The sequence below is a fragment of the Thamnophis elegans genome, chromosome Z (genome assembly GCF_009769535.1).
Source record: "Thamnophis elegans isolate rThaEle1 chromosome Z, rThaEle1.pri, whole genome shotgun sequence".
NCBI classification, from domain to species: Eukaryota; Metazoa; Chordata; class Lepidosauria; order Squamata; family Colubridae; genus Thamnophis; species Thamnophis elegans.
The window spans coordinates 114,268,871-114,285,131 of record NC_045558.1 but is presented as its reverse complement, the minus strand read 5'-3'; the positions used below and the strand labels follow the sequence as shown (position 1 = coordinate 114,285,131).

Below are 16,261 nucleotides of genomic sequence, written 5' to 3'. Positions count from 1 at the left end.
TCAGAGAACAGAGATTGAAAAAGAAAGCTTCTTTTCCTCATTCTCACCAGATGACATTTAATTGAAAGTAATTGGAGTGTACTGACTCTGAACACATTAGACTGGCAAAAATAGGGAAAACTCTGAAATAAACAGGTTGTATACAATCTTTATAAGTTGTGACTAGAACTTTGAATTGCACCATCTGAAGTGCATCTTGTTCTACAATAGAGTGCAATTGGTTTATATGATCTACTCATGCTAAAGTTCTTTATCTGCCACCTGATTTTCAAGGAGTAGTTGTAGCTTTAGGACATTCCCCAACTTGCACACTAGTTTCAAATGGGAAACTCCAATAAATCAGGTTGCAAAATATAAAAATGTCCTTTATCCTGCCCTGTATGTGTGTTGGATCAAATATTTTTCTCAAGATTGGGTCAAAGTTTTTCCCATACTCACTCAGGCCTGAACAGTCACCTGACACTGGGTCAATGTATTGACAGAATCAGCTGCATAGCTTGGGGTAGAGAAGTACAGTTATGGGTATCATTCATATACTAATGGCACAAACCCTGGACTTAGGATGATCTAAACTTCAATGTAGATAAGGCAGGATGATGGCATTGATTCCTGATGTACCTCACAATATATTTCACTTCATTAAGGTCAGTCAAGATAACACCATAAGGTTATCACAGGGTCCATCCAATCTGAGCAATTGTAGCATGTATACTTTTCCCTGTAACCCTAAAAAGATCAAATCTTGTGGCCTGCAATCCAGAGCAAAGAAGGGGTCACCCTAAACAAGGCCACCAGTTGTTTATCAGAGGGCATAATCATCACAGAGAAATAGTGTGATATTTTAGCACTCGTATCACCATAATGTATCCATGAATTCAGACTTTAATTGTGTTTAGTGAGATTCACTCCTTTCTTCATCCAACCATATTCCAAATGCGTCTTCTGCCACTTCATCTCCTGGAGCTCATTTGAAAAGCAAGACCTGATGCATAGAGAAAGGCTGCATAAAGTAACCATGCAATGTATATTCAAATAAATCTATCCTCAAAATTATACTCAACTAATATGTATAATACCATGGGATTAAAAACCCTATTTTTCATTATATTATTATGATAATTGACATCATTTAATGCCATAACTCTAGTGGAAGTAAACATTTCTAGAAATTCTTTTTAAACAATCATATCTACATTTCATAATTGCTAACATATTAACAGGGCATAGCTTAAATAATAATAGTCAGTAATGTAAATGAATAAGTGATGCAGTGGCTCAGTGGCTAAGACTCTGAACTTGTCGATCAGAAAAGTCTTCTGTAATTTGGTGGTCCAAATCCCTAGTGCCATGTAATGGAGTGAGCTCCTGTTACTTGTCCCAACTTCTGCCAACCTAGCAGTTCGAAAGCATGTAAAAATGCAAGTAGAAAAATAGGAACCATCTTTGGTGGAAAGGTAACAGCGTTCTGTGCACCTTCAGCATTTAGTCATGCCGGCCACATGACCACAGAGATGTTTTCAGACAGTGCTGCCCCTTCAGCTTTGAAACAGAGATGAGTACCTCCCCCTAGAGTTGAGAATGACTAGGACATATGTATGAGGGGAACATTTACCTTTTAACTTAAATGAAATACATGGTTTGTTAATGTTTTTTTCTGTGTGAGGAGTTCCTTGTGGTTTAACTCAGGTTTCAAGAGAATTATGTAGCATTTCGGGAAAAATATGCAACTGAGTAACCCAGCACTAGAGGCTAGGATAGAAAAAATCTCCACAGCTACCACATATTTTCCTTTTGTGCTCAAATAGGCTGGAATGAAAGCTAACCACACACTGCAAAAGACCAACATGCTGAAAGTGATTAGTTTGGCTTCATTGAAAGTGCTGGGGAGGTTCCTAGCCAGAAAAGCCACTATAAAACTGGCCACCGCCAGGAAACCCATATAGCCCAGGATGCAATAAAACATGCAGACTGATCCTTCATTGCATTCTAATATAATTTCTTCAGTGACTGTAATCATATCAGCTTCTGGAAAGGGGGGAGCTTTTGCCAGCCACAATATACAAATGACTGCTTGGACAAGAGAGCAAGAAAGTACAATGGTGGTTGCTAATTGTTTCCCTACCCATTTTTTCATCCTGGATCCTGGCTTGGTGGCAAGGAAAGCTAAAACCACAATGATGGTTTTGGCCAAGACACATGATACAGCCACTGAGAAGATGAGTCCAAAAGTGATTTGTCGAAAGAGGCATATTATAGCCCCAGGTCTAAAAAGGAACTGCAATGCACAAAGGAAGCAGAGCTGAAGAGAAATGAGAAGAGTGTAGGTGAGATCTCGGTTGTTTGCTTTGACGATTGGGGTGTGGTGATTTTTCAAAAAAATTCCAAAAATCACAGCTGTGAATAAACAAAAGGAGATGGCCACAATAGTTAAAGCAAGGCCCAAAGGTTCTTCATAAGTCAAGGAAGTTACTATCTTAGGAATACATGAAATTTTGTCTTTGCTTGCATATTGATCTTCTGGGCATCCTGAACAGTATTTAGCATCTAAAAAAAAAAAAAAATGAAAAGTTTCATTCTCTTATTGCTTTTTTAGATATCTCTATCTTCAGTAGTACAAAATTATTATGATTGTTGTGTTTATAATTATATTTTAGTTTTAAATTCAGTTTATTACTGCTCATTCTGGAGAAGACCTAGCTATGTGATCACTAAAGCTGACTCTTCCTTGATTGCATGCAATCATGAATCAATTATCTATGACATACTAAAAAATTTAAAACTTTGATAATGAGAAAAATGTCAAGCAATCTAAACCCTTCTTCTTTTTATTTGATCTAGGCTTTAGAAAATTTAAATAAGAATATCACATCTCTAAATCACTAGAAGGTTGCACTAGCATTCAAAACAACATGAAGAAAAGCGTTATTCACTGAACATGTACAGATTATAAATTGGAATTTATAACTTGGAATTTCACCTGTGAAATCTGAACAAAGGTGTTTTAGATTATTAACTATAATAGTTGCATTATGTTAGAATATTCATGACTGGGAGAGACATGATAACAAGGTTAGCCAAGGAATAGGCATAGCAACAAGGTCAGCCAATGAGAGCTGAAACAGCTAGGAGCCAGGGCGTGGTTTCGCCTGCAACTTTCAGAGTCTGTGCAAAGAATTAAAATAGAAGCTTAAGACTCTGTCTGCTCTGAACTCTGAATGAAACTGTTCTCTCCTGCTTGTGTTCTGCTTGTAACTTTTACTATGTTGAAAGAATCTACTATTTGTTTTGTACATTTATTCATTTGTTATTATGTATATAAAGACATTAATGAATCCAGCTGAATCAGTTATCTGTGTGTGCTTTCTGAATTTGATTTTTCTGCAACAAACTCTGACACATTATACATAATTAATATTGCTATACTGTTACAACAAAACTCTCTGATGAAAAAATATTACATGTTTTTGATGAAGATGAGTTAAATTAAAATAATAAGTTTAAATAATTCTTGCACTCTTTTTCTGCCATCAATTTATGTGCATGGTTATTACCACCATACAGAAGGAAAGCAAAGTAACCCTTTTTTGAGTGGTAGCTCTTACTAATCTTGTTTGACAGTTTCCCTTCAGGACATAAGATACAGTCATAGCAGCAAGGTGGCTTCTCCTCTTGCTTTTGCTTGAAATAACCAGGATGGCACCTCTCAGAACAAATAGAAGTGGGTATAGTCTAATCCATAAATGAAAAAAGTAAAGCTTTACCATTCAGGAAAAATATTTGAATACATTCAAAGCATAAATTTGGATTTTTAAAGACTGCTAAGGCTACAGAAATTTCTGAATTGTCCATCTGGATATAAGTTGGCATATGATATAGATATATTTATGACATTTACACTGAGTTCATGTTGAGTTTCTGTAGCATGCATTTCCTTAGCATCTTAGGACTGCTTCTTAGGACTGTAGGGATATTTTGCTCGTATGAACTTCAAAGTTGATATAAAGTATCCCTTAAATATGCTTTATGAAATGAAATGTCTGTCTTGCTTGATATTGCTCTCTTTTGAAGACCACCCAGAAATCCTTCACTCTACATGGATTCAGCTAACTGTGTTTGTCCAAACTTGTAGGTGAAGTATTAATTTTCTGACAGACAGGAAGCTAGGGAAAATTATATCTAATACATCTAAAACTTTGGCAATTAACACAAACACCCTTCAGTGCTCTGTCCATTCATATTCTTTCTGTATACCAATGACTGCATCTATAGGATTCCCTATGTTAAAGTACTAAAGTTTGCAGATGATACAAAAGATATTGATCTCATTCAAGATCACAATGAGTCTGAGGATAGGCCAGAGGTTGAACAACTGGCCCTAGAGTATAGCCAGAACAATTTGGATCTGAACATGCTTAAAATTGTAGAGAGAGAATGGATTTTAGTAGGAGCTCTTTTATTCTACCACCTGTTATTTGACAGCAGTTTCAGCAGTAGAATTCTTCAAGTTTGGGGGTTCTATAATCTTGCAGGATTTGACACTTAAAATTAGAACCATCCTTAAGAAAACACAAAAAAGAATGTTCTTCCTGCATTAACTCAGGAAGTTCAGACTGTCCCATGAGATGTTGATACAGTTTTACAGAGGAATTATTTAGTCTGTCATTTGTATTTTTATAACTATCTGGTTTGGTACAGCAAATAGGACTGGTGCAGAATCAAACAGATTTTTAGAATTGCAAAAAGAACCATCCAGCCTTCCATAAATTATCTGTATATTGCATGGGTCAAAAGGAAGGCTGAGAAAATTTTTACAGACCCCCGCACATCTTGAAACGGTTTTAACTCATCCCCTCAGGACACTGCTATAGGTCACTACATGCCAAAACAACTAGACACAGTAGATACTTCCCTCGTGCCCTCACTCTGCTGAACATCTAATTCTCACAATTCTGTCTAATGTCTATGAACATGTTCTAAGTATTCTTGGTCAACCAAAGTATTTTATTCTATTCTATTCTATTCTATTCTGACGGAATGGATTCTCTGGAAAAAAATCTCTTTCCACAGATAGATAATAGATAGATAGATAGATAGATAGATAGATAGATAGATAGATAGATAGATAGATAGATAGATAGATAGACAGACAGACAGACAGACAGACAGACAGACAGACAGACAGCTATAGAAATTATAGATATAGGTATTGATCTACTTGTTCATGCAAATATTTATATATCTCCTGCCACCTCATTGTATTCTGTACTCTGGTTCCTAACTTACCTGATTTCTGTTAATTTTAATATTTTAGAATTTAATGTTTTATTGTTTAATTTTTTGCTTTTATCATATTCTAAACTGCCTAGTTACCTGACAATGAGATGGATGATATATAAATGTAACAAACAATCAAACAAACAAACAAATGTAGATCTTGATCTGTATATAATTTTATATGTAATATTTTATAATTTAGTAACGTTAATGTTAATTTAATTTTAATATATAGTATACATACAGTAGTACATTATATAGAATATGTAATGTCTATATCTATCTATCTATCTATCTATCTATCTATCTATCTATCTAATCATCTATCTATCAAATCATCCCATCTATCATCTATCATCTATCATCTATCATCTATCATCTATCATCTATCATCTATCATCTATCATCTATCATCTATCATCTATCATCTATCATCTATCATCTATCATCTATCATCTATCATCTATCAATCATCTATCATCTATCATCTATCATCTATCATCTATCATCTATCATCTATCATCTATCATCTATCATCTATCATCTATCATCTATCACCTATCACCTATCACATATCATCTATCATCTATCATCTATCATCTATCATCTATCTTGCAGTGGCTAAGGTATTGGTCTATAAACCAGAAGACTGTGAGTTTCCAGCTGGGTTGCTTTGAACCATTCACTCTATATTAGACAAGCCATCTTACACACACACACAGAGAGAGAGAGACACAGACACAGACACACAAACACAAACACAAACACATACGTGTGACAATCTTGAATGCAATTTAAACTGAGTTCATTACAACCAGTAGGCAAAGATGCCATCTGACAGGTCTTATTTTATACAAAAATACAACTGTACTTTTAAAGAATAATGCATTATTTTAAAGTTTGTGTATAGTCCTTGCCAGCCATCTTTGTATGTTTATTGCTGAACACAATTGTATGACAAGGGATTTAATACTGTCAACTGAAAATCATGGAAGATAAAAATTTGAGACTACCGGGTTAATGCTACTATGCCAAGTGATGGCCTTATCATTAATCATAAGCATATTCTCTTGAGGAGCCCAAGGATTGAGTTCCCCAACTTTCTTTCGATGAAGGGATTGGTTTGGGAATATTATCCAGTTTATAATATCAAATCCAAGTAACAATTGGCCATTCATATCAAAAGAAATTACATCTCCAGCGCTGTTATTAAATGAGACTCTTTTCAGATAATAGTGGAGCTGGACATGAAAGAAAAAATAAATAAGCACATATAATGGGATCAGTTATGGAAAACATTGAATTATTTCATTCTAAATATAGTAAATCCCACATTTTTCCAATAGTCTTCATCAGTGTCTTCAATATTAATTACAATTATAAACCAGCTACTAAGCTACTGAATGTCCATTCAATTGACTGTAAGACCTTCTGTGAGTTTCTGGACACCACAAAATAGATGTTGGAGGAACTAATTTATGTTATGTGAATTTTTCCCATGTGAGTAGGATAACCCTTTTAATATCTATGTGTATATCTTCAAATCAGTGTTGACTCCTTGCAACTGCGAGGTTTTCTTTGCTAAGTCTCAGCAGTGGTTTGTCATTGCCTGCTTACTAAGGCTGAAAGAGAGAATGAGAGAATCAGGGTCACCCTATTGGTTTTGTACCTAAAGCAAGATAATCACTATATCAAACTGGTTCTCAACTCCATTAACACATTTAGGCTTTGTGCCTAAAGCAGAATTGGAACTCACTGTCTTCCAATGTCTTGGATAATACCATAACCTGATTCTACATCAAACTGATTCTCAATTTCATTGCCTGAATTATATTTAAAGAACTGTCCAAGAACCAGTCAGTATTTCACTAGTATCTTGTGATGGAAACAGAAATAGATTCTTAATCATGTCTGTTTGAACTCCTGGAGAAAAGGTAGCCATTCAAATATATGAATGAATGAATATTTATTTGTAGAAAAAACACCAAAAGACAATTATTCCTTAATTCATATTCTTGTACTTTGATTCGGTATTTTTGTTTTATTGCTTTTCTATTGTTATGTTTACATTTTGTATCATTTTTTTTCATTTTACTGTTGTAAGGTACCCTGAGTAACCCCAGAAGCAGATAGAAAGCCAATAAATTTAACAAATAAATAAAATAAAGTTCCAAAAATAGATAGATGGATGGATGAATGGATGGATGGATGGAAAAATGGATGGATGTAGAAATAGATGCACTACTTAACTGTTTAATGTTTAGATTCTATAACCCAATGGAGAGAAAAATGAATTCATAACACTTGGTAAAATATATATGCATTCTACATATAATTAAACATTTAAATTGACTAAACATAATACTTTTAATTTGTTAATGAACTACTTTACCTGCCATGGTTGCTGATTTTGCAATTTTCCTCCCTTCTTTAGCATTCTATATTTTTGTAGACTTAACTGCATGTCATGTAGAGCATATCCAACAGCAGAGACTGAATTGTATATACTGTAACTATGGCCAGTCATGCTCATTTCAAAAAGAGTTGCTGGAAGGCTCTCCAATCTCTCTTTCCCAGTGCAAGTACCTTCTTCAATCCTAGATGAGGGATAATCACAACCAAATGCTTGTTCCCACACTTCTCTCACAAATAAATCTTCTTTTATGAATAAATGATCCCTATTTTGAAGGAAAGTTTGAAATCCTGGAACTTCATTGGAGTAAGCAACAAAGGATAGAGCACCATGGAGGCCTTGCATATCCCATCCCTTTTGAAATGTGAAGGAAGCAAGATCCAGTTCAGAGACCAGAATCCATACTTTAGCTTTAGGTTTTGTAAGTACTTCTTCCATATGAGGTAAATATAACAACACCCTCAAAAGTAAAACATTTTGTTCATAGACTATCACTGTATTGGCTTTGCTGTTCATGATAATATCATACAATTCACAAAAGTGTTTCATTCCATTAAAAATAGCGCTGATGTGAAAAGGCTTAAGTTTTTCTAAGAATTCAACACAAATTTCAGAGTCAGAAAACTTGGAGAGTATGTTTTGCTGAAATCCTTCTCTCTCATCTTCTTTAACCAGAACCCCGATCCAGGTCCATTTGAAATACAATAATAGCAGAAGAATCCCTTTGTTCTGATATTCCTGATTTGGGACCATTTCATAGAGAGAGGTGATCTGGATTTTCTTCTCCATTTTTGGAAGGGAGCTATACACAAACTAGAAATATAGCAATTAGAGAGGAGGTTAAAAATGAGGGACAGAAAGAATGATGAATGTAATTAAAACATTGTGGAGTTAAAAAAATAGATTGCTCCATCTATAAACTTATCTAAGATGAATTGTATGAAAAGGAATTGGTATTTTTAATCTATTAAAGAGTTTGGGGTACCTTCTCTTAATTTGTGATTGTTGAGATAGAATTCATGATTCATAAGAAGAAATTTAGAAGTGACAATGAAGCTATTGAAATGGCAGATAAACTTCTGCATTTTAGGATCGGTAAAAAAACACCACTCAAAATATACTATAAATAACATTAATTAGGCATAATGAAGACCTTTGAAAAGATTCAAATATCATGTTGCACTTATATTTACAAGAATTAGAATGCTATATCTAAAGATTTTCTCTGGGACATTCTATGGAAGTGCAAGTTGGATTTTGAAGAATCCATAATGAAAAGATGACTTTGAACTTTGGAGTTGGGGAATTCTTGAAAATAGTATGAACCACCAAGAAAAAGAGAGAGGGGGGGAGAGGGGGAGAGGGAGAGAGAGAGAGGGAGGGAGAGAGAATTTTAAAAATATTTTAAAAACCTGGATATATGTAGAGCAATCCCTTTGTTACCTTTTTGAAAAATGATAGTTTAAGTCACAAGAGATGGCTTATGTCATTTGAAGATTCAGCCTATATCAAGAGTTCTAGGGCTATTTTGGACAGTTGCCTCTGAAGAAAGGCTTAAAAAAGGAATTGTTTGAATTACGAAACCTGATCTCAAAAACTGATACTCAAAACCATTTGAATCACAAAAGCTGATGCTTAATCTGTTTGAATAATAAAAACTGACATTCAAATGTTATTATCCCAACAACAAAAATTCACTTAAAGAACTTTAGTTTATAAGAAACTGCATTTATCTACTGAGAAATTATTCCAAAGAAAATATCAATAGAAACTTCTGTACTTTTTTTAATAAAATAAAAAAATGTTGAAGAATATAAGTAACCCTGAAGTTTCATAACTGATGAAAATATCCTACCTGTGGAACTTTGTACATTGCCAAAATATGAGACATATCAAGAGAGATTTCAGGATACAGAGCCCCAATGACAGAAATAAGGTTGTTCTTGGTACCACACTTATAATTGGGAACCAATCTGTTTACAGGGGAAAAAAGTTCCATGGTGGTATGATAGGTCCATTTACCACTATATTTGTCATGGATTTTGAAACCCAAAGTGATATTGGGCAAAACCTGGAGATTTTCATTAATGTCTTTTACAGCAAATATGAATGCCAATACATGTTGGTAATGCTTAGTGTGGACCCTGTAAGAATTATATAGTGTATTATAAACAGACATTTTTAAAATACATTGCAAAGAAGATGTGATTCATAAATACATTCTTTTTTTGGAACTCAACCATTGATTTACAATTTAAAAAAAAATAACTCTCAGCATTTTTTTTTACAATGCAACAATTATTTGAAGTGAATTTGGGTTCTATTCTTTTCCAGTGCACCTGCAAATGGTATTTTCATAGAAAAATGAATAATTTAAAAATGCACTTTTATATTTAAAATAATTACATTGGATTCCCTATCCCACCCCTAACAAAATTCTACACCCAATGTGCAACCCTTTCTCTTATGTTAGCAAAATATTTTTTATTCTTTCTCTCTTAGGAATAATAGTCTAGCATTGAAAGTTAAAATAAGAGGGAAGAACAATGACAATAACAACATCGGTATTATCTACAATAGCAAAATCCATTCATTTAGAAATGCAGAACTCAAATGTTCACCCACTTTATTGTATAAAATCAGGGCCTATCTTTAGGATGTGATTTAATATAAACAATCTTGTCAATTGGAATATTATCAATAAATGTATTTGGACTTAGTGCTGTACAATCATTAAAATGTTTCTCATTTTTATGTATTTATTAGACTTGCATGCCACCCATCTCGCCTAGAAGTGGTATTTTATAAAGGAATAGTTGCATTACTGAACTTAATTTATCAATTGCTCAAAAATAATTTTAACAAGCATGCATTTAAAAATTCTTTATTACTTACAGAGGTTCATCTTCATCAATAGATGCAAGAATGGGGTTTTCTTTGAAATCAGGCTTCTCTGTAGCCATAACAAAAAGTGAAGTAATGGCACCAATGACGACATCTTCAGTTTGGAAGTACCTGTGATGAGCAATAGGAAGATCACTAAAAGTACACTGTATTATCTCTGTGAGGCATGACATGTGAGGAAACAACACCAAAAGAAGAATATATATCATCTTAAAATTATAATAAGCACTGAAATAGTTGGCCTTATTCAACTTTGCAGCATCCCTTAGATGACCATTCACACTTCATTATCTTCACATTCTATGCCAACATCCAGTAAGGCAGATCCTGAACCATTACCTATCCTTTGTTTCCAACTCAAAATGTTAATTTACTAGGCATATTTATATTATCTAGCAATTCCCAATTCACATTAAAACTAATCAGTATTTCTCCAGAATGGCTGTGTCAAGAAGAAGAATTAATTATTACTATTCATGATAATTACAGAGAAAGAAAAATAATTATATATTTTGTTTTAGTATATTTTGTATCATGAGGAAGGTACTTTGCCTATAACTGGTTTACTATCAAGAGACATGCCAATTTGAAATCCCCTAGTAGTAAAAATATAATAGAGACAATTTTTATGAACAAAACGGAGAACTTTTTATGATGTATACTTTGTGGAGGGTGATAGAGACAATAAATCTGTTGAGTCACTTTGATGTGGTGGTTGAGGCATCCGACTAGGGATTATAAATTCTAGTAATTCCTTAAGCATAAAGTCTGCATAAAGCATAAAGATCTTGAGTTCATCATTCCCTCAGCCTTAGGAAAAAGGCAAATCTATCCATGCTATCCTTGTCCTGAAAAACAACTTTATTTTGTAAGGATGTTTCCCCTCATTTTATAACCTTCCCCACCTTAATTTCAATGTTCCCTATTTGGCCACTGAGAAAATCATTTGGGCATAGTTACTGTGGTACAATTAGAAATTCTTTCATCCCTTCCCTCCTAATCAGTCATACTCTAAAGCAGAGGTGTCAAACACAATTTCATTGTGGGCTGAATCAGCATCATGGTCACCCTCAGAGGGCCAGGTGGGTGTGGCTGGGTGGTCAAATGACTGGGAGGGCATGGCCAACTTGACCTGGCCTGCTCGACCTCACTCACATCAAGGGGCACCTGAGATGGGCCAGACAAGGCTGGAAGGGGTGATCCAGGGTGAGCACAAAAGTCTGGGAGGGACAGCAGTACATTGGTGCTTGTGTGCCACTGGGGAGGATACCAGAGGGGAAAAACGGTGCTGGGGAGTGGCGGAGAGGAATCCAATTGCCCATTTGGTTTTAGGCTGGAGTCCAGGTGCAGAGGCAATGGCAGTGGGGAGAGGTCAAAATAGGAAGTCCCTGCCCACTGCCGCCTGCCCATTGCCCTCAATGGCTTACCCTTTTCATCGCTCCTCCCCATTGCAGTCCATACAGTACAGCTTGACACACACATACCCTCCAGGCATCCTCCACAGCTTTACACAAGCACCGATGCCCTGTAGTTTGTGCAGTATTCTAGTGTGCGATGACACTAAATCAGTAGTGTCAGAACTTGTGCTAATGATCTCTCACTATAGTAGTTTAGGCCTCTGTTCTCTGTGAACATTTCTGTGATGAGATTTTGGGACAGTGAAATTGCCTTGCTTGAAGTCTCCCATCAGCTTGAAAATGCCTTTCACTTTGTTCCAGCACAGAGAGCATTTACAAGACAATTGGAGGTTTCAAGCAAGGAGATTTCTTTGCCCCAAAGTCCTGCCAGCGTTCAAATGTTCTTTGCACTGAGACTGCAACTGTGCAGAAGGCATTCACAAGCCAATGGGAGGCTTGAAGCAAGATATTTCACTGCCCCAAAGTCTTCTTGGCTTTCAAACACTTTTTATGCCACCCTGATCTTCCTTCATGCTCAGAAAGGGATGAAGGCAGAGTAAGAGATTGACAGTGCTACCACCGGCATGGCTTTCCCAAGTGGTGGGGGGATTCCAGTGAAAGAGGGCTGGCAAGCAGGGCATGGAGGCACTTATGCAGACACGGTGCTGATCTATAACTTGGTGCAATCATCCAGGCCAAAACATGGTCAGTCTTAGATCCAACCCATGTGACTGCCAGCAAGCCAGTGAGAGACCACACCACCACCTTCCGCCTATCCCCTGGGCATGCATACAGAGGCAGAGAGTGCTAGCATCCTGAATGAAAGGGGAAGGACTCAGAGTGCAGTCAGCCTGTGGTGCAAGACAGTCCCCAAGGACACCAGACCCCACACATATTCACTGCCTTCTGTAAGCTTGCCCAGGGGTCAGATCAAAGGCTGATTTTGTTCTGGCCTGGATGGCTGCTGCCAGGGTGTAGAATATGTATAGCAGCACCATGCCCACACCAGAACCCCCATGGCCTGCTTGTTGGTCTGGCATCATAGTCTGTGAGGCTTTCCTTTCACTTGAATCATATCTGGGTGGAAAGCCAGAGTCTACAACCCTGGGTTTCTCGGCTGCAGACCCCGCCCCAAAAGAAGCAAGCAAGGGGTGCTCTGCACATGTCCAGAGGTCCATCATCATATGCCTCACTCAGATCTACCTACTCAATCACTGGGTGAGGGGACAGCTCCTCCAGCTCGTACCTCCAGAGGTAATGGCTCACAGCCTTGTCTGTGGATGACCCTGGCCAATCCCTGTCTATGGGCACTGTCTCAGAATGCAGGGTGTGGGGTGTGGCTCTGGCAGCCTTTCCTCTACCTGCAGATTGGTTGCTGATCTATAACTTGTGTCAGCCTGAATGTGGGCCTGAGTGTGGTCATCTGGGCCTGAATGTGATCATCCTTGTATCTGATCCATGCAACTGCTCTGAAACCAGCGAGAGACCGCCCCACCACTTTGGCCTTACCACCTGGGAATGTGCACAGGAGGTGGTGAGTGCTGGCATTCTGAGTGAAAGGGAAGCACTCAGAATACAGTCAGCCTATGGGGGCAAGATGGTTCCCAGGGATGCCAGCCCTGCATGCACTCACCACCTCCTGCACAAGTGGGGGGGAGGGAGGCCTAGGCTAGGCTCTTGCTGGTTCCAGGCCAGCCTTGCAGATCTAAGGCTTACCATATTCCACCCCGGATGGCCTCTACCAGGTTGTAGATCAGCATCCGGTAGGTCTGGTCTTGTCTGGCTGGGGCGCTGTAGGTCAGTCCTTCACTGTTTCCAAGGTAGTTCCAAGGGTCGTATCTAACCCTAACATCCTGGGCCAGATCTGGCCTACAAGCCTTGAATTTGATACCTCTGCTCTAAAGTGTGATAAGTAGCTACCTTTCTCATAAAGTGTGCCTGATGGTGAAAGCATTTATGAATCTGCAGAAGTCATCCACCACCATCATCCAGGCTCTGATATATAATGATTAATGCCAGTCAGTGTCTAGGTTACTTTGGTCGCATTGACCGATGATCTCTGGAGAGCCAGGGATAGAGGCCATGCCTCCATCCTGGTACTCCTTGACCTCTCAGCGGCTTTCGATACCATCGACCATGGTATCCTTCTGCGACGACTGCGGGAGGTGGGGGTAGGAGGCACTGTTTTACGGTGGTTCTCCTCTTACCTCTCGGGCAGGTCGCAGTCGGTGTTAGTCGGAGCGCAGAGATCGACCCCTAACGTATGGGGTGCCGCAGGGTTCGGTCCTGTCCCCCCTTCTTTTTAATATCTACATGAAACCGCTGGGCGAGATCATCCGACGGCATGGGATAAAATACCACCAATATGCGAACGATACGCAGTTGTATCTGTCTGCCCCGTGCCAACTCAATGAAGCGATGGACATGATGTGCCAGGGTCTTGAGGCCATTAGAGACTGGATGGGGGTTAACAAGCTTGTACTCAATCCAGATAAGACCGAGTAGCTGTTGTGCTTCCCTCCCACTAATTGGCCCAGTGTTCCATCTCTCAGGCTGCGGGGTCAAATTATACACCCCTCAGATAGGGTCCGCAACTTGGGAGTCCTCCTGGATCCACAGCTGACTTTTGAACATCACGTGTTAGCTGTGACCAGGGGGGCATTTGCCCAGATTCATCTGGTGCGCCAGTTGCGTCCCTACCTGAACCGGGAGGCCCTCACAACAGTCACTCGTGCCCTTGTGACCTCTAGGCTGGAGTACTGCAATGTGCTCTACATGGGGCTGCCCTTGAAGAATATCCGGCGACTTCAGCTGGTCCAGAATGCGGCCGCGCAAGTGATCGTGGGTACACCTCGCTTCACCCACGTAACACCTATCCTCCGCGAGCTGCACTGGCTACCTGTTGCTCTCCGGGTGCGCTTCAAGGTGCTACTTGTCACCTACAAAGCCCTTCATGGTATTGGGTCTGGGTACTTGGGAGACCGCCTACTGCCAATTACCTCCACTAGACCGATCCGATCGCATAGATTAGGCCTCCTCCGAATTCCATCAACGAGTCATCTGGCAACTACCCGGAGGAGAGCCTTCTCGGTGGCTGCTCCGACCCTCTGGAACGAACTCCCCGTGGAGATTCGTACCCTCACCACCCTCCAGACCTTCCGCACTGCCCTTAAAATCTGGCTGTCCCAGCAGGCCTGGGGCTAAAGACCCTAACCCCACCCGAATGGTATGATTGTTGTGTTCTCTTTTAACAATGTATTGTTTTATGTTCATAACTTGTTTTGTCCTCCCCTTCCCCTAACTTGTGAGCCGCCCTGAGTCCCCCCAGGGAAAAGGGCGGCATACAAATAAATAAACTATAAACTATAACTATAAACTATAAACTATACTTTGTAATATTTTGGACACGATTTTAAAGAATTTCAAAGGTGCCTCTTCAAAAGGCAATTGAACTGTTTTTCCCCTGAAGAAGAAGAAAAAGAAGACAATGTTTTGCTTCTCATCCAAGAAGTTTCATCAGTTCTGGAAATTTTAAAGGATCTGGTGCTAAGGATCATGTTCTTCTTAAATATTAGTTTTTGTGCTGTGCTTCTTATCCAGTAGAACATATTATCCTCACCTTGTCGGTGGAAGAGAAATTCATCAAAGACATGCAATTGTATTCATCAAGTGTGGTAGCAAAATAGAATCTCTGGGGTAATTTGTTTGCAAAAATGGATGTATATGATGGTCAGTATGACTAAACTGAGTATCAAAGATGAATTTCCATAAAGGCTTCTATTCTTAGTTTTGAAAGGCTTGGAAATTTTTCATCAAATAAGACTGAAATGAGCATCTGCTGCTATGTTTTGAAATTTTTTTGTCACAACCTCCAGCTCTTAGTGTCAGTGTTCTGACTAACGCAGTTGCCAAAAGCAGAATTCTGAGCTGATAGATTTCTCAAAGAACATGTTTATTGGATATATCATATCGGCACAGCTGGTGAAAACCAGCTCTAAAAGTTCCCACAGTTTTCATCTAATTAAAAGAGCAAATTGTCCAATGAAAGTAATTGGCAGTTTGCTTGGTTACTTCCTCTCCTCCTTCAACTACCACCTGTTCAGATGACCTTGGTTCACACAAGAAAAACTTCTTGTTTTGACTGTTAGCCAATCTATCTCCCTCCCCCCTCTCAGGGTTTGTAGCATCTATGAGGCAGCAAAAGATGGCTTCAGCCAGATTCGCTTCAGAATTGACAGTTGGACCTCCCCTCTTAACTTGAAAGAAGCTCATA

General features: G+C 38.4%; 1 protein-coding gene across 1 annotated transcript; it reads right to left on the bottom strand.

The window, feature by feature from the left end:
* Nucleotides 1–1,615: 1,615 nt before the first annotated feature.
* LOC116521554 (vomeronasal type-2 receptor 26-like) lies at nt 1,616–12,086 on the bottom strand. Its single transcript, XM_032236213.1, has 6 exons — nt 12,076–12,086; nt 10,583–10,702; nt 9,543–9,831; nt 7,667–8,500; nt 3,603–3,729; nt 1,616–2,544 (listed from the first exon to the last, which is right to left on the bottom strand). The coding sequence occupies exons 1-6, from the start codon at nt 12,084–12,086 to the stop codon at nt 1,616–1,618; spliced, it is 2,310 nt and encodes a 769-aa protein (XP_032092104.1).
* Between the last annotated feature and the right edge of the window lie 4,175 nt (nt 12,087–16,261).

Coding starts and splice junctions, on each gene's coding strand:
- LOC116521554 (XM_032236213.1), bottom strand. Junction 9,832..10,582: donor ATTGATGAAGATGAACCTCT/GTAAGTAATAAA, acceptor TAATTCTTACAG/GGTCCACACTAAGCATTACC. Junction 2,545..3,602: donor GAAACTGTCAAACAAGATTA/GTAAGAGCTACC, acceptor TTTTTTTTTTAG/ATGCTAAATACTGTTCAGGA.